The sequence below is a fragment of the Thunnus albacares genome, chromosome 23 (assembly GCF_914725855.1).
Source record: "Thunnus albacares chromosome 23, fThuAlb1.1, whole genome shotgun sequence".
NCBI lineage: Eukaryota > Metazoa > Chordata > Actinopteri > Scombriformes > Scombridae > Thunnus > Thunnus albacares.
The window spans coordinates 8713672-8738718 of record NC_058128.1 but is presented as its reverse complement, the minus strand read 5'-3'; the positions used below and the strand labels follow the sequence as shown (position 1 = coordinate 8738718).

Genomic DNA, 25047 nt, shown 5'->3' with positions numbered 1-25047 from the left:
GTGAACGTTGTGTGTACGAGGCCTGTCAAAACCCACTTAGACAACAATACTACAGCGGGTTTTTTAGCAGCGCTGGAGGAAATGAGAGCGTGTGTTTATTCCAGCGGGACAATGGCTGCAGAAACTCCTCATGCACATGGACGTGGTATTCACATGAGTACTAACAGGAGTGTGTGGCCGACACACACAGACACACACAAGAACTTTATCATCGAGTTAGTGCAGAATTAAATACACAAACTAATTCCAGTGAATTTCAGCTCTCAAATATTTGTGCTTCTAGCAGCTTCTGTGGAAGTGAAAAGCAACGTTTGGATGGTTTATAAGTCAAGATTTGGGGCAGTGACACTAAAAAAGTGAACTTAGAAACCAACAAGGCCACTTTGGTTTGTGGTTGGAAAGCCAGATTAAGAGAAGCTGCTAGCTTTTTGAAGACAAGCAACATCTTTTACTGCTTTGCTTTATGTATAATCCACATGCGAGAAAACGATGACACCACTGTGGGTTTTATTGCTCTTTCAGTTTATATGGCGGCTGTTTTTAGACTTTGAGCCTATTCCCTTCAAACAATAACTGAGAATAATGGACAGCCGTCTAAGCTGTCACGTGACCTCAACAGTGTTTCCTCAGTGACTCAGAGCGAGGACGGCTGCAGCTACGTGTCTCTGATCAAAGCATTGTGTTGGATCGTGTGGGCTAAAAAGCTCACAGCCACGCTGCCAGTGTTGCTGTTTATTTGTGTGCAACCACGACAACGATGGAGCGATGCAAAACAAAAAAAGAGAGTGGATGACATCTTCCTGTCTCCGGCTGGCATCATCCTCTTTTCCAATCCAATCACAGAAACGAGACGTGCTCGGTCCTGTCTAACCTTTGCCAACGAGCCTGTTAAAATGCGGGCTTGATGGGATGCCTACTTGTAAGATTTTTTTTGCACTTGGCAACAACAGCGCGACGTTTAGCCAAGACCGACGCTTCATCAGCACTTTTAGTGATTCATGATTTGTACACAAGATGCGTTTTCTTTTTTTTCTCCTCCTCTGCTTCTTTCATCCTCTCTCCTGGGCTGCGGATTCCCGACAAAGTCTGCCCAAAGACAGAAGACAGAAAAAAACCAAATCCTCATGAGTCAAAACGTGGCCCAGATAACAAAACTATCTCGTATTTACTTGCTTTCCTTCCATTCTGCCGTCTGTGCATGAAATATTGAATTACACCCCCTTACACACACACACACACACACACACACACACACACAGAAAGAGTTGTGTGTGTTTTTGATTTATTCTTCTACTGGTTTGCAGTGGGAAAGGAGGCATAACAGAAACTAAAGCCTGGGTTTCGAGCAAAGAAGCCAAGTTGAGAGGAGTTACACAATTTATCCACAATTGTTCAAAATATGGACTCATTTCCAACAGAGATTATCTTAATCCTTTTTTCTATATATCACAGACAAGGTAATATCTACAGATTTGCTACTCTGTATGCACAGGCAGCCAGATAAAAAAAAAAAAAAAAAAAAAAAAAAAGGAGGTCACAGTCAAGGTCCTCTGCTGAGGCCCCTGACATTCCTGCTCTGTGCTTCGGAGCGCAACACACAGGACGATAGCATTAAATTCTAAGACACGAGGACGAGGGCGGGCGGAGGGGGGCGGGGGGGGGGGGGCTGAGAGTCACTACAGATTACCGCCTGACAATGGAAATGTTCCAGCAGCTGGAAAAGTGTTGGAATGGACGTGCACATCCAAGATCCGCAATACTCAAACACACACACACACACTACTGTATTCTTCTAAAAGTCGGACAACCCCACCTCCTGCCTCTTCAGATGCGCGTCAGTCAGGCTGATGATGTCCAGTCACCTTCTGCTACCAGCGAACATGGAAACGGAAGATAAACTGGTTACGTCGAGGCATCCAGAGGAATACAAATGTGATTATAAGGGCTGGGTGTTGTTTGAAATGTTTTAATACTGCTGTCAATACAGTATCTCCTATATCCTGCATAAATGATTAGAGCTGCAAGTTACTGTAATACATTTCAGTATTGATTATTATGCTGCTTGTTTTCATGATTCATCGTTAAGTCAGAATACAGAAGGTCAGAAAATAATGAGAAGTGTCCATCCTGATGAAGTTTTGTTCAAACAGCAGTTCAAGATATTCCGTTGACTGTCATCGGATACTTAAAAATAACAAATTATTCACATTTTTGAAGCTGGAACTATTGGATTTTTGCTTAAAGAAAAATGATTTAATTATCAAAATTGTTCCTTATTCATTTCTGACTCGCTTCTTAAACACAGAAGTGGTTTCTGATGTCTTAACAAGCAGCAGTACAAAAACTTTGCAGAAATGACTGACTTAAATGACTTAAATTAGGAAATATCTGATCAATGAATATGTAAACACGACCTGACAACGAATTTAATGCCATTAGTAGATGTGTTTCATTCTCTGACACACTTATTGATTAGTTATTAATAAGTATACAGGTTAAATACACAGTGTTGTGATGAAAATACAATTATTTTTACATCATTTAGTTCACCGTTTACTAAAATTGAGGGTGAAATCCACCACAAGGTTGATCTAAAGGGTTATGAGATGATTAACATGGTGGGAAACACCATAAAAAATACAAAAAATGATTATTTTATCTTATTTTACAGAGTTTTCTCTAATTTATGCTTTATTCTTTACATAACATGTAATAAAAAGGTTGGGAACCACTAAGGTAGACTGTGGCCATTTAAGAAATCATGAAGAGGAGAAAACAGCGTTCAGGGCAACATCAGACACACACTACAGTATCCTGACACGCATGAATGCACACTTTAACATTCTGCTTCCTGAGGCTGCCAGCATGTTTATCTTTATCATGTTATAAATTACATAAGCGTCAAACTTTAAAACAGTTAATTCTCCCAAATACGAGAAAAACAACTAAACTTACAGCCTTGTAAATTTCTCAACTCGTCCTCGTCAATCAGACGGATAGTAAAAGACAAGCGGAGCAAAGGTCAGTTTGCTGTCTGACAGCATTAACCTCGTTGTGTCATCAGCGATGAATAAAGGGCGCATCGTCTTTAGAGTCTGTATAACGTCTTGAAAGGAAAAGTCAAAGAATTGAGCAGCAAGGACGAGAACTAAAACCTTAAGGGACCAGTTTCTAAGGTTATGATGCCATCTTGAAAAAGCACCGTGTCATGTCCAAAGTCACTCAGGGTCATTTCAAAAATAAAGTTTAGAGATGCTCGCGGTATAAAGCTGCAGAGCTTCCTTGCTGCTGCACTCTGCCCTTATTTCATGTTTCCCTTTTCTTCTGACTTAAGGTTTTCTATTTTTTTTTTTTTTTTTTTTTTTTTTACAGTCAAAGCTTCTCTCCCCAGGAGGTCCATGCTGTTTGTCGGAGGCGGGTTGTTTTAAGCCGCAGCTCAGCGGTCCTTCTGCTGCCTCCGGCCTTTCCTCACACAACCCCTCCATTAGTGGGTCAGCTGAGTGCTGCCGGAGAAACAGGCAAAAATCGAGCTCTACAGCTGCACGCTGGTTAAGACCATTAAAAATGGACAAAAGCCGACAGAGGCAGGAGGTGGGGGGGGGGGGGGGGGGGGGGAGTGTTGGAAAAATAGAAAGAGCAAAATGCTGCAAAACGCAGCCAATAATTAAGGCAGCGTTAGTCAACTTGAATGCCAGTTTCTAGCAACACAAAGGAAGAGTCAGTCCCTTTCAGTAAATAACACAGTGCCAAAAGTGTAGAAAAACCCCTCTGAAAAGCCCAGTTAAGTGTACTAACACTGTGGGCAGTTGTTTTCACATCCCAGTGCCAACATGAGGACCTCTGAACAAAAACAGGTCCGACTGGCGGACTGTGGAGCATTTCAGGAATGAGCTTCATCCTTATCCAGCATCCGAGACGCCCAGAACAGAAACCACAACTAACACAGGAGCTGGCACGTCCCGCGTCTTCAGGTACAGACTTCACCCACCCCACAGCGAGTCTCGAGCGACAAAGAAGGTATTAGGATCACCTGTAATGACTGCAGGATGATATTATGTGTCTGAGCTTTAGCTGAGTCGTGCTTAAACGTCTTCTGTTTCGTGTCTTTGTGACAGGCTCAAGTAGAGAGGAAATGAGCCGGTCCTGTCTTTCTCTTCACCCACAGGGAGTGGAAGAGGGTGGGGTAATGACCTGATGATAAGATTAGAAAAAATGAATTAGCTCCTGTAAAAAAAAAAAAAAAAAAAAAAGTCACAAAGCTGAGTGACTTTATTATAACCATCACTCAGAGATGTCCACTTGTGATGATGTACTTCATGCTTTAATCATATCCTCATCAATGCTTCTGACCTCTTTCGCCAATCCTTGGTCCTATTCTAGTTAGGGCTGAAACTAACGATTATTTTCGTCGTTTTACCACTTTTTCACCATTGTCTGTTTCCCAAAGCAAAACAAAACCTTACAAACAGTCCACAACCCAAATATATTCAGTTTATTACCACAGAAGACTAAAGAAACCAGAAAATGTAATGTTTACCATGTTCTTATTTTAGCGTGTTAGCATGCTAACTCTCGCTAATTAGCACTAAAAACATGTGTCATTATGTCATGTTTGTAGGTATTTGGTCAAACCAAAGTTCTTACAGTTCATCTACTGAGTATCATGGACATCTGTACTGAATTTGGGAATATGTGAATCCATCCAATAGTTGTGGTTGTTTAGAGAGTGTTAATATCATTGTGGCTCTGAAAGAAAAGTTTGGGAAACTGATGATGTTACATCCAGTAGCTGCTGGGAGATATACAGAGAAATATCTAAAAAAGTCTCAACAAGCTCGATATCAACAACTGTTGGATGGTTTGTACAGTCAGTCTGGGGCAAAGTGGACTAAAGGAAGCTGCCGTCTCTACAGTCGTGCTGCTAGCGTAGCGTGGCAAACAAACTTTTTAAGTCAAAGTTTGACGCCTCAGATATAAACCAGCCACGTACACTATTCCCATCATGATGCATCATTAAACATCTTTTGCTGCATCCTCCAGCTGGACTCCCCCGCTCCAGTATACAAGGTTGTGAAATTGCCCCTTAAAACAAACCCACGTAATTGCACAGCACTTTTCCCAAGATTGCATTACCACACGAAAACCGGCAGGTCTTCTTCTCCACTTCATTTTTTTCCGAGGCAGCTAAAGGCTAATCTAATTAGAATTAATTATATTAGCCGTGGGCTTCAAGGGTTTATAAGCAGTGTCTCTTTAATTTGATTTTTTTTTTTTTTTAAAGCATGAGCCAGTTTCACATCTACACATGAAGGTCGTTGCTCTATCAGATATCTGACCACGGGAGATTGAGTAGTGTGTCTGAGAGCTGATGTTTCTGCGTGTTTGCATACGCGTGCATCAGTGTATTGTCTACATTATGTCTGATGTCAGAGGGACTCTGCTGTAATCACAGCGGCCGTCCCTGAGTGACGGAGCCTGTCAGCGCTGCGGTGTCAGTTTACGCCTGGCTCAGACCCAGACTGCTGCTCTGTATTCTGCTGAGTGCTGCAGCGGGGCCGAGAGGTCATGATCCTGCGCCGTGTGGTCATCGCAAATCCGACGCGCTTCTTTCGAGCGGCAAACCACACCGTCTGCCTACTTTGGATGTAATTAGGGATCAGGTGGTAGCCTATCATTTTCTAGTCTGTGTGTGTGTGATTTCAACTTTTCCCTGAAGAAACACAGTGAGATTAAGAATAAAAAGTCTTGAGAACGAACCGTCCTGCCACCTATATTAATATTAATATACAAAGAACTTCCAAGAAGGCTGTTAAGTGTTCAGCATTAAAACAACAGTGAAGCGTTGAATTATAAAACACTGCAGCTGCAGCAGGAGTGTGAAAAGTAACTGAACTCATCTGTGATAAAAGTGATAACTTGGGCCTCAAATGTGGTTTTACCAACATAAAACACACATAAAACTGCATTTATTTACCAGTTACTGCCTGATTAATAACATATCAAGGTAACTAGAGCTGAAACAATTAGTTGATTAGTCAATAGTTGATCCACAGGACATTACTTGGCAACTATTTTGTTAGTCAATGAATTGTTTAGGTGCTTCCTTAAAAAAAAGTGCCAAAAATTCACTGGTTACGACTGCTCATTTGTGAATATTTAGTGGTTTTCTATGATGATAAATTGAATCTTTTTGGTTTTGGATGATTGATAAGACAAAATAAGCAATTTGAAGATGTCACCTTGGATTTTGGGAAACAGAATTTTAATCTTCTGACTTTTTACAGACCGAAACAAATTGAAATTTTGTTTGAAAACAGTCTTTAAATGCAGGACTTGAACATATGATCTTCAGCAGCTTATTTCTACAAACTCTTCCAATCTTAACAGCCTTTATGAAACACTGTCCAGTCCACAGGAAGTTTACATTAGCTCATCCAATATGAAAACCTGCTCACCCTTCTGAATGGCTTCCCTGAGGGCTGCCAGTAGATATGGCTGTAATTTCACTATCAAAAGCGAATTATTTAAATATCCTTTTACATGGAAAACTGTTCAAATGGCATAGTTAACTGATTAACAACAAATTACATCACTTCACTAAATGCTCCTGTGGCAAACGCTGCACCAGAGCTATCAAAAGATCCACATATAGCAGGTGTATTGGCTCAGTGTCAAGGCATTTACAGGAAACGCATTACACAATACCAGCGATGACATACAATGAACAACTGATGATAAAGCAGAGGAGGAAGTAACGAGATGATATGATTGTTTATCAAGGAAGTTGTTTTAGATACACAAACTGAATATGTTGTATTGGACTCTACTTCCCCTCAAGAGAAATGCTGGTGAAAATATGTCAATGAGACTCGTGTTAAAATTGTATTATTGCTCACTGAGATGTTTAGTGTTTGTCATGTAGAGCTTCAACGATGATTGACAGAAAATTAAATCAGCAACTATTTTCATAATTAATTAATCCAGTAAATTTTTAAGTAAAAAGTCCAAACAGTCTCAAATGTGAAAATTTGCATCTTAAAACTGTAGTAATTAAACATTTTTGGGTTCTGTGCTTTTAATCGGATGAAACAAGACTTTTAATGACATCATCTTGGGCTCTATGAAGTTGATAAGATTATTTTTTTTTGCTGTTTTCTGATGTTTTGTAGGCCGAATGATTAAATCAAGAAAAAAACGTTAACGTTACAAACGTTAGTTGCAACCCTATTGTCAAATGGTAAATGGACTGTACTTATACAGAGCTTTTCTACCTTAGCAGACAAAGTGCTTTATAGTTTTTTTGGCACACACACACACACACACACACACACACACACACACACACACACACACACACACACACACACACACACACACACACACACACACACACACACACACACACACACACACACACACACACACACACACACACACACGGCGGCTGAGCTGCCATGCAAGGTGGACACTCGGATACATCAGGACAGGAAGAGCCGCTCTACCTCCTGAGCCGCAGCCGCCCCAACTCTCATGTGACTAGGGCTGTAAAAAACGATTCATTTGGTCTATAAAATGTCCAAAAATGGTGACAAATGTCAATCGCCGTCTCCCAAAGCCTTCAAATGTCTTCTTCTGTCCTGACCAACAGTCCACAACCCAAAAGATATTTAATTAGGTTCATAGAAGACTAAATAAACAAGAAAATATTCACATTTAAGAAACTGAGAATTGGATCATTTTTCCTTAAAAAGTTCATTTCTGTCAACTGTTGCAGCTCTACATTTGACGCAACATTTAAAAACAAACAAATACGATAAAGATTTGATCTCCATCATCACACACCTGCAAATAAAAAATGCATTTTCTCTGTGCCGTCTTGTCCCTCGGACGTGACGCTACGCACTTCTTTAAAATGACATAGAAACACCCGCACGGAGCCCAGCTGTGGCGAGCCCGGTGGCCGCTGACGATCCATTCGAGGCGGTCATTATCGCGACGGCTGACAAAAGGCCCTCGCTTTCAGCAGCCTGACAGTAACACATATGTAGACGTGCCATGATGACAGGGACAGGCCTTAATTGGTGTGGCAGTTTCAGCCTCTTATCATGCAAACAGAAACAGACTCAGGCCACAGCTGCCCTGTCACTTACGCTGCAGGCTCGTTTTCCCTAATGTGGAAAGAGGGATAGGTCAGGATATCATTGAAGGTCAGCGAGAGATTCCATGAAGCCGCCTTCCCTGCTCCATGTAACATGTTAGCTGTTCGCTGTGGGGCAGGAAGTGGGAAACATGTCGTCGTTTACCTGCTTTCGGCGGCGTAATCCAAATTATTTCGAGCAAACTGTAATTAATGACTACGGCTTTGACTCGGAGCTGAAACTGCAATTATTTTAATCATCGATCGATCTTTTAAGTCATTTATTGAGCAAAAATTCAGAACTTTTTTGGCTCCGGCTTCATGAGAGGTTGCCCCTTTTTCTCTGTTTTTAATCATCATAAACTGAATATCTTTGGATTTTGGACAGAAGACAAGAACAAGAGATTTAAGGAGACGTCACCTTGTGTTTAAGGAAATTGTCAAGATAGATCATCAGATTTACCTCGATAATGATAAATGTAACAATTTAACAAAACATAACACATCTGTGGATTAATTTCCCTTGTCATGTGTGCTCACATCCTATTTAAATACAGTATGACTGAAGATACTGAGCTGTTGGTTGACTGGTTGGTGTGCATGGTTACAAAGTCTATAAATGTCAGAAAATTGTGAAAAATGTCAATCACCGTTTCCCAAAGCCCTCAAATGTCTTCTTTTGTCCTCACCAAGAGTCCACAACCCAAAGATATTCAGTTTACCATCATTGAAGACTAAAGAAACCAGAAGATATTCACATTTAAGATGCTGAAACCAGAGAATTTGGGCTATTTTGTCTTAAAAAATTACTTAATCGATTATAAAAATAGTTGCTGATTAATTTCCTGATCCTGTTTCCTGTCATGACATTGACCCAGGGCCAAATTATGTTTATAATGAATCAGATCAGATGGTTCCCGTTTTATTGCTGCGAGTCTCAAGTCAGTGTGTCAATACGTCCAATACGAAAGTGAATCTCTACTGACTCACTATCAGCTCTGATTACACAGCAGTGTGTCATAATCAATCCCATCAGAAGAGAAAAATGTGTTTTTTGAGGCGAGGCAGAGTGAAAAGAGACTAATCTTTTTTTAAACAAACTCACATTGCGATCAAGTGTTTTGTTGTTTTTTTTCAGATCAGGTTCAAAGTTTTGGACCACATATTTTATCTCCACCTGCCAGTGTGACACGTGATATATTAGAAAAACTTAAATATTGTGATACTGATTTCAACTATATCACACAGCCCAGAAGAACGGCTGAATAATAGAGAACTCTGCACTCTTAATCTTCTCTCTTCTGAGACGTGTGCGTCACATTTACGTGCAAGAGGTTACACATAAAACTGAAGCCTTATACATCCTCTACTTCATGACTGGAAGTTTTTGAACAACAACCAGCTCGCTTGCATGGAAACATGTATCTGTGACCGATCAGCTGACCGGTGCAAAGACAGATTCCAGTGAACGCTACGAGTAATGCACTACTTTACACGCATATCCGATAGCTTCACCTCTCGTTGCCGCCAGCCAGGTTTATAATTAATGACGAGGGAGCTCTGGCGTCAACTGGTGAGCCATCAGAGCATCTCATCCATCCATCCATCCATCCGTTCTTCCACTCAGTATGCAGATTAGGTTCCGACGTGGAAAAACACCACAATAAACACTGATGGTTTTGAACACGAGTGCATGAACATCCAGATTATTTCAGATTTAAACGCCGCTAGTAGACAGATTACACATACATTAATGCAACAGGATTTCAACTCCATACCATCGTAATCTTTTTATCTTTGGGTAAATGTGACACGGGGGATCACCCTCCTAAAATAAACACAAAAAGGTGTGATAATATCTGAAGAGCACACGACGGACTCATTACTTCTTCCTAGACATGATGAGCCACCGTTTAAAACATGTAAACACTGCGCAGTAGTTGTTGCCAATTTTGGTGAATAGAAGACAAATGAATCTGGGCCAGAGGGACAGAGTTGTTGTTGTTGTTGATGATGCGGGAGAAGAGTGTGTGTTTGCATGTGTGTGTGTGTGTGTGTGTATTTCAAGGAAAAGAGGATGCAATCAGCTTTGGCTGTCTGCTGGGTACAAGACTGGGCAGTGAGATTAAAAGAAACGCTGCTCTATTCCTGGGATTTGACAGAGGATGTGGTTTCGGAGGGGCCACTTAGAGCCAGACCTTCTTGCCATCCTGACTGATGTGGTCCAACTGTGAGGTAGTGAGGTTTGACTTTCTCGTTTGGGAAATGTGACGTCTGTTTCGGGACTCGAGATGATCTTATGCTGCGTTTGAACAGGCAGAGAATACAAGAGTGTTCTTATTAGGGCTGCACCTGATGATTATCTTCATTATTGATTCATTTGATTATTTTCTTTATGTTTTTGTCTGTAAAATATGAAAAAAAAAAAAAATGGCATTCACAATTTCTCAGAGTTCACAGCGATGTCTTCAATTTGCTCGCTTTGTCCGACCAACAGTCCAAAACCTAAAGATTTCTGATTTATTGTCACAAATGACAAAGAAAAACTGCAGCCCCTCACATCTGAGAAGCTGAAACCAGAGAATATTTAGCCTTTTTGCTTGATTATTCTATTCTGTCAATCAACTCATTGATTGATCGACTACTTGTTGCAACTCTAGTTCTTATTGTACCTAATTGTCCATTAAAACTTAAAGTATCTCACTTTAATTTACATTCTCAAACATCTCTTGCAGTCATCTACCCACTGAGAATCATCACCCGACTCTGCAGTTCCCTTCAGCTCTAAGAAGCATTTTAGCATCTTTCAGCTCATTGTTTTGGTTTACTAGCAACATGATGGAGCATTTAGCAGCTAAACAGGAGCGTGAATACTGGTCTCACATTCATCAGGTGGACAGAAACACGACTCGTGCTAATGCCGATCTGTGTCTGCTGGATGTGTAAATAAGCAGCTGTTTTCCAACTTGCTACAGTGGCTTAAAAAGTAAATTAATTTAAAAAAAAAAAAAACAGCAGCTGAAAAAGACGGATCAGTCGTTTAAATTGTTGCTCTAATTGTTTCGCTATCACATTAAGCTAAAAGCAAGAAGTGAGAGCTTTGACGTGCACATCAGACACATGGGGAGAATATAAAAAAAGGCCACACAGTCAATAACAACTTGCCAAAGGCCTTTATTAAATACCAGAGAAACGGGGCTATTTACCGTCTTTGATCCGCCTGCATTCTCATTTTAACAAACTGCTTTATGGTTTACTTCAAAGCGGCCCTGGGAGTGGCTGCCTTTATCTCCCCTGCACCCTGCCGATACTGTAATTCATTGTGTTGCCCGTGCGGAAGATACGACCGCAATAAGCTGCTGCTTCCTCAATTACGTTCAACTAATCAGCAGGTGAGTGAGAGGAGATGCCCAGTTTGATATATATATATATATGCCCAGGTCTCAGTGACAGACAAGACTGTAAACTAAGTGTAAGAGGAAGCTATGCGTTGCGTTGGCTGTCGGCCATATTGCCCTTGCGTTGGGCGTACATCCAAAAAAATCCCAGAAACAGACAATAAGGTTGGGCCACCCCTGCCACAGACATCCCTAATGGGGTCTGAGACAAGCATCAACACCAAATTAGCCCCAGGAGCATATCCTTTCTACTCCTTTAAAAATATATATAACACTAACCTGGGAAAGACACACTGTGTAATGAGAGTCAATTAAGAGAAGAAACTTTTCACTCTTACAGCAACTGAATAGCCTCAAACGCAAGTGTGTTTTCAGTCCAGTCGCAGCTTCATGTGATGGAGAATCTGGTCTTGAGGAGATAAATAAAGATGCATGTAATTTCAACCGTCGTATGGCTCAAAATGAGGAACTTCTTGCTGTTCAGGTGAATTACGCAAGTGTTTGTGAGCATCCACAACAGATATAAACAGGAAGTAAACTTAGCAACGTAAACTTAAAAAAGTCCCTTCAGAACAAGGCCGATGATTAAGATTATATACTGTATGATAATGTGTCATGGTACCATTCTTCACCTAATATACGAAGGTAATTATAACGTCTACAGCACCTGCAGCATTATGTAGTGAATTTAATTTAAAAATCTCCTCTGCTTCACAAAAAAGGGACTTCACCTTCCTGAAGAGTAGAAAACTAAACTAGAGCTGAGGAAAATTAGTCAATTAACCGATCAGTCGACTGACAGCTAAATGATCCAAAACTCTTTTGATAACTGAATGAATTTTTAAGCAAAAACGTAAACCGTTCTGATTCCAGCTTCTCGAATGTGAGACGCTCTTCTTCTGTCATAGTAAACTCAGTATGTTTGGGTTTTAGACTGATGGAGAGACAACTTCAGGGACTTGTAGGCATTTTTATACAATTCTAACCTTTTATAAAGGCAAGAAAGTGATTGGCAGATTAATCAATAATGAAAGTAATTGTTGGTTGCAGAAATACTTTTAACAGCAGTTAGGTAATCAATACAGCCAAAAATCTCATTTCAAAAACATTACAACACCCTCTAAGAAAAAAAACTACAAACATCTAAGGAAACAGACCTCATCCTGTAAATCAAGTTACTCATAACTCAGATCTATATTTAGCATTTCAGTCTTTCACTTTGACTTTAAAACTGTCATCACAAGGAGGTAAAAACATCTCAGTGGCATCGATTAGACTGATTGATTGAACATTAATATATCAACATCATCATGCAAACAACTTCAGTTCCTTAGAAACATTTGGCTTCAGTTCATACAAACCTGTGAACGTCACTCTAAAAGCTTCTAATGAACGTTTCTACCCGCTGATGACGACGATGGTTTCAAGAAAATGGTCCTTTCTTGGAGTGACACTCTTATAAATATCTCCTCCTTTCATTCTGCATTAGTAGCCGTTATCATCCATTAGCTTCTACCAATCCAAACAACTTCTCTGTCCTCACTGTAACTGGCACCAAACTGGTTTACAGATTAGAACCTTTGTTGTTTTTATCTCTAAACCATGACAGGAAATTCCTCACATAAAAGGAAGTACACACACCATCACATGAGGCCTTTAATTACTTCTTTTTTTTTAAGCTTCAATATCAACTCAGATCACCTATTCAATGGGGCAAATCTGTAGTGTTTGGATAAAATTTCTACCAGAAACTGTTGGTGTTCTTGTGTTTGCACAACCTGACAATGTCCAGACTACTGTGTATGACTTACGTTGCCAAAAACAGCTCTCAAACTATGTGAAAACAGTTGTTTTTGCAGATGAAATTGATGTTTTTGCCTCCTCTGATGAGTGCTGAGAGGTTATTGGATCATAAACTTGCGGTTCGCTCATGGGTGGCCCGTTTCTCAACAGCTGAACTGTCTGTTATACAAATCAACTTTTGTGTAGTCGAGTTGTTTGGACATGTGTGAACACAAATTGCAGCTCTCGGGGGGGGGGGGGGGCGCGGTACGGATCTACCTTGCGAGGGCGGTGAGTGGCGTTAACTCTCGTGAAAAACGTGTAATCATGGGAAGGGAAGGGTTGGGTTCGACTGGCCCCGCGCCGCCTGCAGTATCACATTTCTGGAGGAGTCACTCAACAACGCCCACGACGACAGATTAGTGTAGCTGAGAGAGTGATGTCGCAACACCTGCCTGCTCAACACAAAAACTCACTTCTTAGGCTGGAATATAATTTGTAAGTGTAAGTACCATAAGTGGAGGTGAAGAATGTTCCCTCCCTTCAGTCGAGCTATCAGCAAACAAGGTCAGACAGGCTTTTAGTAACAACCATTTACATTCTCTCACAATGCGACTGTTGTTTGATGTCAAACATACTCACCCTGCACTATGCATTTATTTCTTTCTGTCTGTTTGTAGCTTGTTTCTGAAAAGTTGTTATTATAATTTCACTTAGATGCAGTCGACTATGATCTCTGCGTAGTGTTCAGAAAGCCTGTGCGGTGGTCGCTGGCTCTATTAAATCAACACTGGTCCGGCAGTCGCTGCCAGAGAGTGCCTCTAAATCCTCTCCATTACCCTTCAGTGACATGCTGTTAACAGAGCACCCATGTCCACGTGGGGCTCAATGTCAAACGGACCACTGAGATATCCCCTCGTGTGGATATCGAGAAGCTCACGGGAAGTGCAGACGGAAGGTGACTGATGTTAATTTACTTGATGAAAGAAGAAGGAAACCGCATCATTAATCTGACGTGACATTTGATGGCAGCTTTCCATTCTTTGTTTCTACAGAAACCTTTTGGACAGAACCAAAAAAGGTTCGATACCAAGAAGTACTCTTAAAATGTTGTGTAAACCACTGATTCCCAAACTGAAGGTCCAGAACCCACAGAGGGGTCACAAGATAAATCATGAGGGGGTCATGAGACTTTCCACTAATCTTTACTTTTTTCCCTCTTTTGAATTATTGAATAACTGTATTTATTCGGGCCTCTAAAAATTATTTAAATACAGCGATCCAAGAAAGACTGGTTTTGGTTAAACTTGTCACAACATGGGTCACAAGCCAAAAAAAAAAAAAAAAGGCTGGGAACCACTGATATAATCCACCGCAGTCAACAAGTTTGCATTCATTTTTGTTACATTATTTTTAAAAAGAGTCTGCAAATCAATTTTAATACCATTCAGAAATCAATGGAAACTAACTGATGCCTTGAACAGCAGGGAAAACACTTTAAACTCCAAAAACTCTGCATTGAGCATTTGAAAAAGGTCAGTAAAAATGTAAAAGTATACATGATCATTTATATTTAAAGGAGCTAAAACTTGAAAATACACCAGTAGGTACTTTAAACTGTTGCTGAATGTAGCTGGCTCTTTAAGGACTTTCCTCAAGGTGAACGTGGGACCTTCGTGGCCTCTTTGTGGCCTCTTTCTCTCACTCGTTTATCCTCCACCATCTTTCCTTTGCACCGAACGCTGCTGATCTGGATCCTCCCACGAGAAACAGCCCACCACAGGTGCAGGGGACGCCGCTCCTTCATTACCGCCCGGCCTCGCTCTGAAGAAAACGACACAGCCGACAGCTACGCTCTGTGCTACTTTTAGCTGATTTAGTTTCCAACACCTGCACTTTCTACTGTTTATCTTACAAGCTCCTCTTGAATTGCAACATTTAACATTTCTGTATAAGAGCGACTCTATAGGAGCTCTGACACTGGTTTGACTGGTATGACTACATGGTAACCACAAACATCTTGTGTAAGAGAAGACAGATCAAGGAAGAGCGATGTTTAACTTTCCAAACTTTCAAGTTACAACGAAACGGAAGCGTCTAGTGTGTGTTTGTGAAGTTGTTCCATGTTGTTGTTGGCATGAAATGTCAGTCTGGGCTCTTAATGTGAACACAGATAGAATCAAGCTCTGGCAAAGGTCTGAAACCATTACAAACACCCGTAACATAAACTTTGGGCTCATTAGACTAATCACAAGACTGAAACGATTAGTCGATCAACAGATAAAAAAAACAAAAACAACAAACAAACCTGCAACTATTTTATCGATTAGGAAACTTTTTAAAAAAGGAAAAAAAAAATACATTCGATGGTTTCAGATTCTCAAATAGAATAATTTGCTGCTTTTCCTCATCTTACGTTAAAGTAAACTGAAATAAAAGACGTTTGATGATGTCACTTTTGGCTCTTGGAAACTGTGATGGGAATTTTGATGTTTTATGGACCAAAACGATTAATTTGAAAGAAAAAATAATACTAATCAGGAGAACCGATAATCAAGCAGCAGCTGTTTCTCTTTTTCACGGTCAGACAAAACGAGACATTTGAAGACGTATCCTTGGGCTTTTGGAATCATTATGTAGAGATGCAACAATTAGATGGTTATAGGAAAATGAATCAATCATTTTAGACATTTTTAAAGCATAAAATGTGTTCAAATATGGGAATTTTATGGTTTTCTTGATCTTCTGTGATGGTAAAAGGAATATCTTTGGATTTTGGACTGTTGGTCGGACACATCTGCAGAAGTAGGAAATGATAAAAGGCTGTTTTTCACTATTTTCTGACATTTTATTAGACGAAACAACTAATCAATTAAACACAAAAACATTCTGCAGACTATATGATAATGAAAACGATCATTAGTTGCAGCCCTACTGTGATGGACATTGTTTGCTATTTTATATGATATAAACAAAATGATTCATCAAGAAAAATCAATAATGCGACGTAATTCACTCTCTAATTCTCACCGCCCCTGACCAACACTGTCGACTCTATAAAGAGATTTACATCCTTGCAGTGATTGTTTATCTGCTGAACACTAAAGAGGAAACACACTGCAATCCCCCCCCCCCCCTCTTCCTCTTCCTCCTCCTCCTCCTCTCAGACCACATGTTTTTTCATCACAGCCTTCTCAAACTGCGGAGATGCAAGGAGGGAACGGCTCCCACGCCGCTCTGCACTTACTGTACCCATACTCTCAGTGGCATGGAAATGCACGGAGGGAGGAGGAGGATCGGGGAGAGAGCAGAAACACGTCTAGCTAGCATTTAAATATTTATGGAGCCCTGCAACAGGAGACGGAGAGAGGAAAGGAAGCGCATAGAGCAAGAGGAGGCTTAAAAACATGGAAGGGCTGCAGAGAAAGAGGAGGAGGAGGATGACAACAACGACGACGGCGGCGGCGGAGAGAGTTTGCAGAAACAGGTTGTGGTGAGAGGTGACGGAGTACGAACACGGGGACGGGTTACGAACTCGGAAGACAAAAGAGGGAGTCTATAAATCTGCCTTCCTGAGTGCTTTGTTACAAAATCTCACTATGTCAACTTTCAGACAACAGCAACATGTTTTTCTAAATCCATTCACTATGTAACATAATCATTGTTCCTGGATAGTAAAGTGTTATTTCCTTATGCCTAAAAAGTCCAGAAAACAGCTATTATTCCATTCAGACTTTGCTTTTGTGAGCTGGACAATGATATTTTGAAATGTACTTGCACGTTTTCATTCACATAAAGTCAGAAAAAAACAACATATGAATCAATATTAACATGTTTTTTTTCTCCAAGATTTACGATTATACTGTGAAACACACAAATCAACCACCAAATATAGTCTCCTGGTGATTTATATGCTGTTTTTTTCTGACTTTGTGTGAATGAAAATGTGCACATTAGGAAGTAACACTTACTACCCAGGAACAAAACACAAGTAAATATCTGTTACACGGTGTGATGTGAAGCCAAGCTGGGAATAAACTGCTCCCTGACAGCATCTGATCATACTTCCTGCAGCTATAAATATATAAATGAGCGCACGTTTACAAACACGCGTGCACAAGTACCTGACACTTATCTAAGAACAAATATAGGTCATCCTCTGATGATAATTAAAGCTCTTTTTTGTGTTCCTCAATTAGAAATCAGCGCAAGACACTTTTCTCATTTTTCCCTCCTTTTAACCGAGCAACATTTATGATAAGATCTTGATCTCATAATAAAAACATCTCTGCATCATAGTTTATTTTAGCCTTTTTATACCTAATAAAGAGGAATAGTTGTTGTTTAATTGGAGGTACGCTTCATTTCTACACCCTGTGATGGCATTGTTTTCCTTTTAACATAATAGCACATAATGTCTTGTTTCTTTTACCGCATCAGTCAGTTTACTCCACAAGATACCACATCTAATATTCATCTGGATGGAAACTATGTTGGTTTATTGTGTGTGAATTAAACTGGTTTGAGTCCATAAACTGGCAGGTTTATTGAAGGTTCAAATTCAGTTACGATATGATTGTTTTGATGACGATGATGATGATGATATGCACTCTAGAGTCCTGAAAAAACAACAAATGCAACTTTTAACTGTTCTCAGCTCGTCAGCAGTGTTTCCTGCAGATAATAAAATGATACATAACGGTAGAGCAGAACGATAAGTTGACAACCAAACAATTAAATTAATCGCCTATCTTAATAATCGATTATTTGTTTTGATGAACTTTTTATAGTCCAATTCTATGATTCAAGCTTCTCAAATCTAAAAAGTTTCTTATTATCTTTGGGTTGTGGACAAAACAAGACGTTAGAAGACGTCACCTTGGGCTTTGGGAAACAGCGATCAGCATTTTTCACCATTTTCTGGACAACTAATCGATTCATCAGGAAAATAATCCACATAAAACCTTACACTGTTGGCTATAATCACTTAGATCTTCACTGCAAGATCTGACCTGAGAGTTTACCAGTGTGCTTTTTCCCCACCACCAAATAAAAACACAACAAACATCTCATTTTAGGGGGGAAAATGCTCGCTTAATTTGAATGAACATGATGCTCTTGCACTGTAGGCTATAAAGAGGGGAGGGGGCTGCAACAGAAACGCAGCCTTTTATCATGATAATGCACACAGAAGCATGTAACAGACTATAATAGACTGTAGAGCTGGCTAGTCTGGCTGTTTATACAGAGAAACCAGTCGTGGGAGTTCACCTTCTCCCTGTTTTAAAATGTATAACAGGACTCATACCAAAGATAACGCTCTCCTCCCAGCTTTCTGTAAAGTGGAAAGTTGTCTAAATCTAAAAAACACCCCGCGTCGTGTGTTCTGTGAGGAAATCATTATTAAAATTGGTGTCTGTGGTGTGATGTGCATCCATATGAGGGGAGTCTCCATCAACACGGAAAAAACAAGCTGATGTGGGCACAAGCTGCTGCTCGGTCGCACATTCACGGTCAAGAGAGTCAGCTGGGCTGTCTGTCATCTCATGACCATTAAGTCAGACGGCAATGCCTCCACATGGCAAAGCACCTACACACACACGCGCACACACGCACACACACACACACACACACACACAGAGAAAACGTCCTCGTGTTTCTGCTCTGTAACAATACCTTTTATTTACACACAAGCTCGGTTGTTGCTGTGAATGTTAGAAGGCCATGTAATGAAATGAGTATTTCCACAAATCTGTGCCAAGATTCTCCAAGAGAAAGTGTAAAGACAGGCGCGTTGTTAAAACACCACTTCCACTACAACTTTCAAAATAAAACAGATGTGATGGAAGAACGGCGGCCGACAGTTTTCCCAAATGATTTGCTTATTTCATTCAACAAACATCCCAAAAAACTCAAAGATGTAAAAGCAACAAATCCATATGAAAAGGTGGAAGCAGAGGCTGTTAACTGACTAATCGTTTCCGTCACTCCCAGCGTGTCAGCTCGACTCGAGCCATGGCTCGGCATGACTTCGCCCAAAACGATGGAAAAACACAATAATGTTAGCCGAGTGGAGCAATGAACTCGCCATATATAGAAATCCGTCACGAGGTGACGAAAGTTCGGGCTGAAAGTAGAAAAAACCGTCAGAAACGGAGCGTTCAGAGCAGTCTGAAGCCGGTGCTTTTTGCTCACAGGGATTACTTCTACATACATTTACCTCATTATTTGACACTTTGGCTTTGTTTAATATGAATATCCAACATTGTCACAATATATATTATATATATATATATATATATATATATATATATCTGAAAATAAGGAAAAGCATATTAGGTCCCCTTTAAAGGACCATTTCGCCAATTTTCAACCTTATCTCTAGCTATCCACATTAGCAGTATAGTGTCAAAAACATCTGCAGTTGTTGCAAATGTTCTGTTTTTCTGGGGCGCAGCTGCAAAATCTGTTGTTCTTCCGACACCAGCGCCATCATTCGACATGTACAGTGACGTACTCAGGGGAAAGGAAGAACTACAGGCTGTTTCAACTTGGATTTCTAGTCTCCGCCTGCAGAGGATGATATGGACGAGGATACATTTTACAGTGTGTTGGCTGACTCGGATATTCAGCCGTATTTATTTGAGCCTGATTATACAGCCAAAGAAACGCAGAGGCCGAGGGTGCGACTGCATTAGCCGCAATGCATCCTGGTACATGTAGGCACTGCCGGCACGGCTTCATGAGCATGAAAACTCAGCTTTCTTGGTCAATATAGCAAACACTGAGGAATTTATTGCTTCAATTGACTACATTCACCATCAACACTGATTGGACATCCAGATAAAATGTGGTGAAATTCCCCTTTAAGTAAAAGTGCATGAGTATTAGCAGCAAATGTAGTTAAAGTATTGCAGTAAAAGTAGTGGTTTGGTCCCTCTGACTGATATATTATTATATATGACATCATTAGATGATTAATACTGAAGCATCAGTGTGTAAGCAGCATGTTACTGTTGTAGCTGCTGGAGGCGGAGCTAGTTAGTACAGGGGTCATGAGATGATTAATGGGAAAGAAAAGAAGAAAAACTCTGATACACAAATCTGTTTTCACATTTTGGACTTTTCCTCTAATCTTTGATTTTTGGTGAAATATTGGATCATTTGAACATTTATTGAAATGAAACCATGTGAGAAGTTTAGAAGGAAAAAAATCACTATTTGGTGGAGCTGTTAACAACTCAGACATCTGAAATATAACCCCGACTACACACTGCTTTTTGTAAGACATCATGAGCCAAAAAGGCTGGAAATCACTAGTTTCATCTTTAACAATTTGTTGTATTTTAAAAGCTTGTTATATTATCCATTGTATCAAATCTTCATCTGAAAAGTAACTAAAGCTGTTAAATAAATGTAGTGGAGAGGAAGTATAAAGTAGCATCAAATAGAAATACTCAAGTAATGTACAAGTATCTCAAAACTGTACTTAAGTACAATAGTTGAGTACTTAGTTACTTTCCAACACAAATAGTGACAAAGTCTGGATAACTTCTTACTTCCATGATGTGAAAGCACTCATAGGCTACACATGTGGCAAAAATCACGTGATCCACCACCCACAGCTACTTTCAAGCCACTTAGGGTTTCATTAGCTAATTGGCCCACGTGGGTGTTGGAGGCAATTAAGCTCCAGGTGAAATTTCAAGGGTTGCAATTGTAAAATAGCTCACTTGAGATTAACTTGAGTGCAGAAATCTTCCATAACTTGTACATCATGTGGGATTTTACACCAACTTTGATTTCCTTTCTTCAAACTAAAAGGCCTATTCAGTTACTGGCCATAGGATGACTTCAACGTTCATGCATGCAAAAGCAACTTGTGGATCCAGCATGGCTCCACTTGTAAAACCACTTGAGCCAAAAAAAAACAGCAAATAAGTAGTTAAACCGTGTGTTGTGTTTGGGTTTTCGTCTGAAGGCCACCCTCCGTACTTCCCGTGCTGTCGCTGCTGCCTTGACGCAGCTGCTCCACGCTGACTGCGGCTCTGACTGTTCCGCTGCCCGCCGCCCTGCTGTCGGAGGCGGCTACAGCCTCGAGCCAACTGCGCGCTCTCTCCTTAACTAAACCACCAGCGTTTAAAACAGGAACAAACGAAAGTCACACAAACCAAATACGAAACTGTGAATGTTACCGCCGAGTGGCTGAGCTCGGAGATATTTTCAGCCCCGGCGTGTTGATGCTCAGTCCCGCTTGCTCCCGACCACACAGCCGACGAAACCAATGAAAGCAGCTCCACGGCACCAAAATTCACACTCAAATCCCAATAAACAAAACACTCCCCTTATTAAATTAAAAAAAAAGGAGATAAAACGCTTCCTACCGTAGACATGGGTCGGTGCGGGTGGTTCCTTCCTCTTGCGGCTGTCAAAGAGGCTGTGCGGTGCGGCAGCTGCGGACTCTCTGCCTCCTCCCACCGGCCGCCCCAGGGCTCTGGCTGCTGGGATACTTCCACCGGTTCGGCCCCGCCGACTGCCTGTCTGTCTGTCTGTCCGTCTGCAGACTACAGCAGTAAGACAGACTGCTACACAAATATGAGATAGTGAGTGAGTGGGCAGGGCGTGTCACCCCGCCCGTCTCGCCGGTGCACGCCGTGCTGTCGTATGCAGACCGACGCCAAATTTCATTCAAAAAATCCGGGAAGTTAATGTGACTTTCTTCATATAGATTCGTTGTTAGTTGGAAACAGGGGCGGACTTTACCACTAGGGACCCCCAACTAATGAAGCCCCAGACAGCTATAGATTTGTTATGATGTTTAGATATGAAAAATGTTGAATTAAGTTACTATTCTAACTCATTTTACCCTGAAATAACTTACAAAAGGCCCCCAAAGCACTTAAAAATATGCATCTGTATACTTCTACTTCACCACCGCTACTACGTTTTCCTGACAGTAAGGCTGAGCGATGCAGACAAAATCACGTCACGATATTTTTAACCAAATACCTCGATATCAATATTGCAACAATATTGTAAGGATGACAATTGGTGCTTTCACAAAATGTTTACACATTTTATTTTTTGATAAATAATCATCAGTAATGTGGATATAATTAGCAAGCAGGTAAAGACAACTAACAGAACAGCTAGAAGAGTCTTTATCAATATATTGCCCATTTCTACCTGACAGATAAATGTTATTGATTACGTTGCAGATTTTACTCACAAAATATAACAAATAAATATGATGCATTATTATTGATTAAACTACCCAGCATTATGTAAGAATTAAAAGCTCCACCTCACCTCTCTTTCAATTCAAATTTGAATGCAGGACTTTTACAGTATTAATAGTTTTACTTAGGATAAAAGTTTTGAGTATTTCTTCTATTTCTTCCAATACCAGCATTCCCAGTAAGAGAAAGGGTGAAAATGAAGCAGGACCTGCTGGGGCCTCCATATCACTAAATCTGAATTATCAGTGTTCATTTCAGCATATGCAAAACAAAAAAAAAAAGCAACAGATAATTTCATTGAAGTAGGCAGTTGTGTTGATAATTATCAAAGGCGAGGAGATGATCTCTCTCATCACACTCATTTGAGTGATTGATCAGTTATTATTTCACAAAGCAAAGCCTGAGGGAATATGAGTTGAGTGATAGGCTATATTTTTTTTTATTGTGTCACATCAGGTTTCCTCAAGTATCACATGGATCTATGATCTTATGTAGATGTATTTGTGGGTCCTTGACAAAGGAAATGATGGCAGCTTGTGAATAATCTCTTGAGTTTTTACTCGGATTTAGCACTTTTCAAAATATATTGTGACATAAAAATACTCCCAAGTTGACCATTTATCGACACGATCAATACAATAAGATAACAATGAAACACATTGTATCATTCCAAACTCAAACATCCATGTTCAGTCAATGATCTAATAAACTTTGAGTGTCTCTAAATAATTTGAAAAATTATGCCACTCATCTCCTAAAATGATCCATTGATCGCTCTTAAACTGAAGCGATTGTTCATTCTGCAGCTAAAACATTATGTCCTTACAGGACATTTCTATTGACGCCCACATAAAACATGCAAGACCCATCATTCACTGCCCTGGTTACAAAACACTCATGTATAATTAAAGTTATCAAATATCAGGCATCAAATACCTCCATCCGTTATTACAGCCATCCTGTTGCCTGGAGAACACTTATAACTCCACTTGGTGCCATTATTCCTCATCTTACAGCTTTGATTATCATTCACAATTCATTCACTGCACTTAGCTGAAGGGCACAGATTTTGCTTTTAGCCGTAACTGCGCCATAACTTTAATATAATCGACAAAATAGATCACTATTCATTGGAGAGGACACACGGCTGCACGTGGCAGAAAGGTCCTGGCGAATAAATGTGTGCGTGTGCATGCATGAGTGTGCTTGTGAAGTATAAAAATGTCTGCTCAGGACAAGTCTAGTGGCTTTTACTCCCCCCACAAACCTCAAAGTGGCCATTGGCTGCTGACAGGATGTGCTGTTGCTGTCTCTTTTTTTTAATAAAAGTTGCACAGGAACAGGACAACCCTCCACCTTTTCTGCAGGTAATCCTCGTTGTGCAACTTATTATTTGTTGTCCCTTATGTGTTTGTTTTCCTCAGAAGCATTTAACCACTGCACCATGATCCAGGATATCTTTTTTTTGCAGATTGCTGAAATGTTTAACACAGAAAGTCATGGCTTATACACTCCGAGTGCTGATCACTCACTGAGCATGAAATGCTGCACGCTCAGGACTTTCTAGAGTCTGTGTTTTTCTGCCATATGAGCAACTGCAAGTTAATTAATTTTCCTGCAACTCACAGAAAATCTGGCTAACTAATGAGGAGGGAACAGACCCCCTCCTTGTTTTGTAAACCTGCGCAGCTTCACCGGCTTCACACACAAAGCCCTTGCAAATGAGGTGACGTGGAGATAAGGAGGAATCCGCTTTTCATGCAGCAAAACAATTCCTGGCTCACCTCAGATGAAAGCATCTATTAAGTTGCTCCGGGCTAAAGTGAGACAGTCACAGACCTAGATATTGAAACTCTTGATCAGTGCAGATGCTGTTTAAGATTTTTTTTTTTTTTTTTTGTGCAGTACAGAGAAGTCTTGTTGGAGGATGAACTCATTGTACTTTGTGTTATCTCTGCACTGCAGTTATTTCACTGGCAGTGTGTTTGGTGTTGATGAGATGCTACAGAATAAAGCAATTCAGTGAGGGAGAACACCAGAGATGTCAGTGGAGGGAGTAAAGCCATCCATCAAACACTGCTGTGAAAATCTGAGTCATACCTACTGTCAATTATATTAGTGTGTGTGTTTGGATGATACATTAGGACAGTGTGTGGTGCTGTCAGATGCAACTGAGATTTAGAGACATGAGCTGCAGCTTTAAATGAGCAGCTTTAACCCATGGAACAACTATAAAACACCCTTTTCATCATCTGTCTGCATATCAGCTGCTGAATATTACCAATAATTTGAGCTTCACATTGTCTAAAATGCTCCTGATTGCCTTTGTGCCGTTTGATAAACACGTCGAAGGTGGTCCTTCAACCTTAACGTCCTCTGTGTCTCTTCAGAGAGAGCAGAGCAGTCTGTTAAGGCCTGCGCTAAGCTTGTCGTTCTCCCAGAGGAGACATGAGTACCTACAGCTCTGGATTGATTTGTTCCTGTGGAGAAC

General features: G+C 40.4%; 1 protein-coding gene across 2 annotated transcripts in view; it reads right to left on the bottom strand.

The window, feature by feature from the left end:
- si:dkey-97m3.1 (fatty acyl-CoA reductase 1) overlaps window positions 1–21909 on the bottom strand; it is a 58075-nt gene extending 36166 nt beyond the window's left edge. Inside the window, exon 1 of one of the 2 annotated variants that reach the window (XM_044343190.1) lies at window positions 21702–21909. In XM_044343190.1, the coding sequence (XP_044199125.1) occupies window positions 21702–21710 (9 nt within the window). In that variant the 5' untranslated portion in view covers window positions 21711–21909. Of the gene's footprint in view, window positions 1–21512; window positions 21609–21701 lie in introns of those variants that run through there. The other variant, XM_044343191.1, reaches the window with a different exon arrangement.
- Between the last annotated feature and the right edge of the window lie 3138 nt (window positions 21910–25047).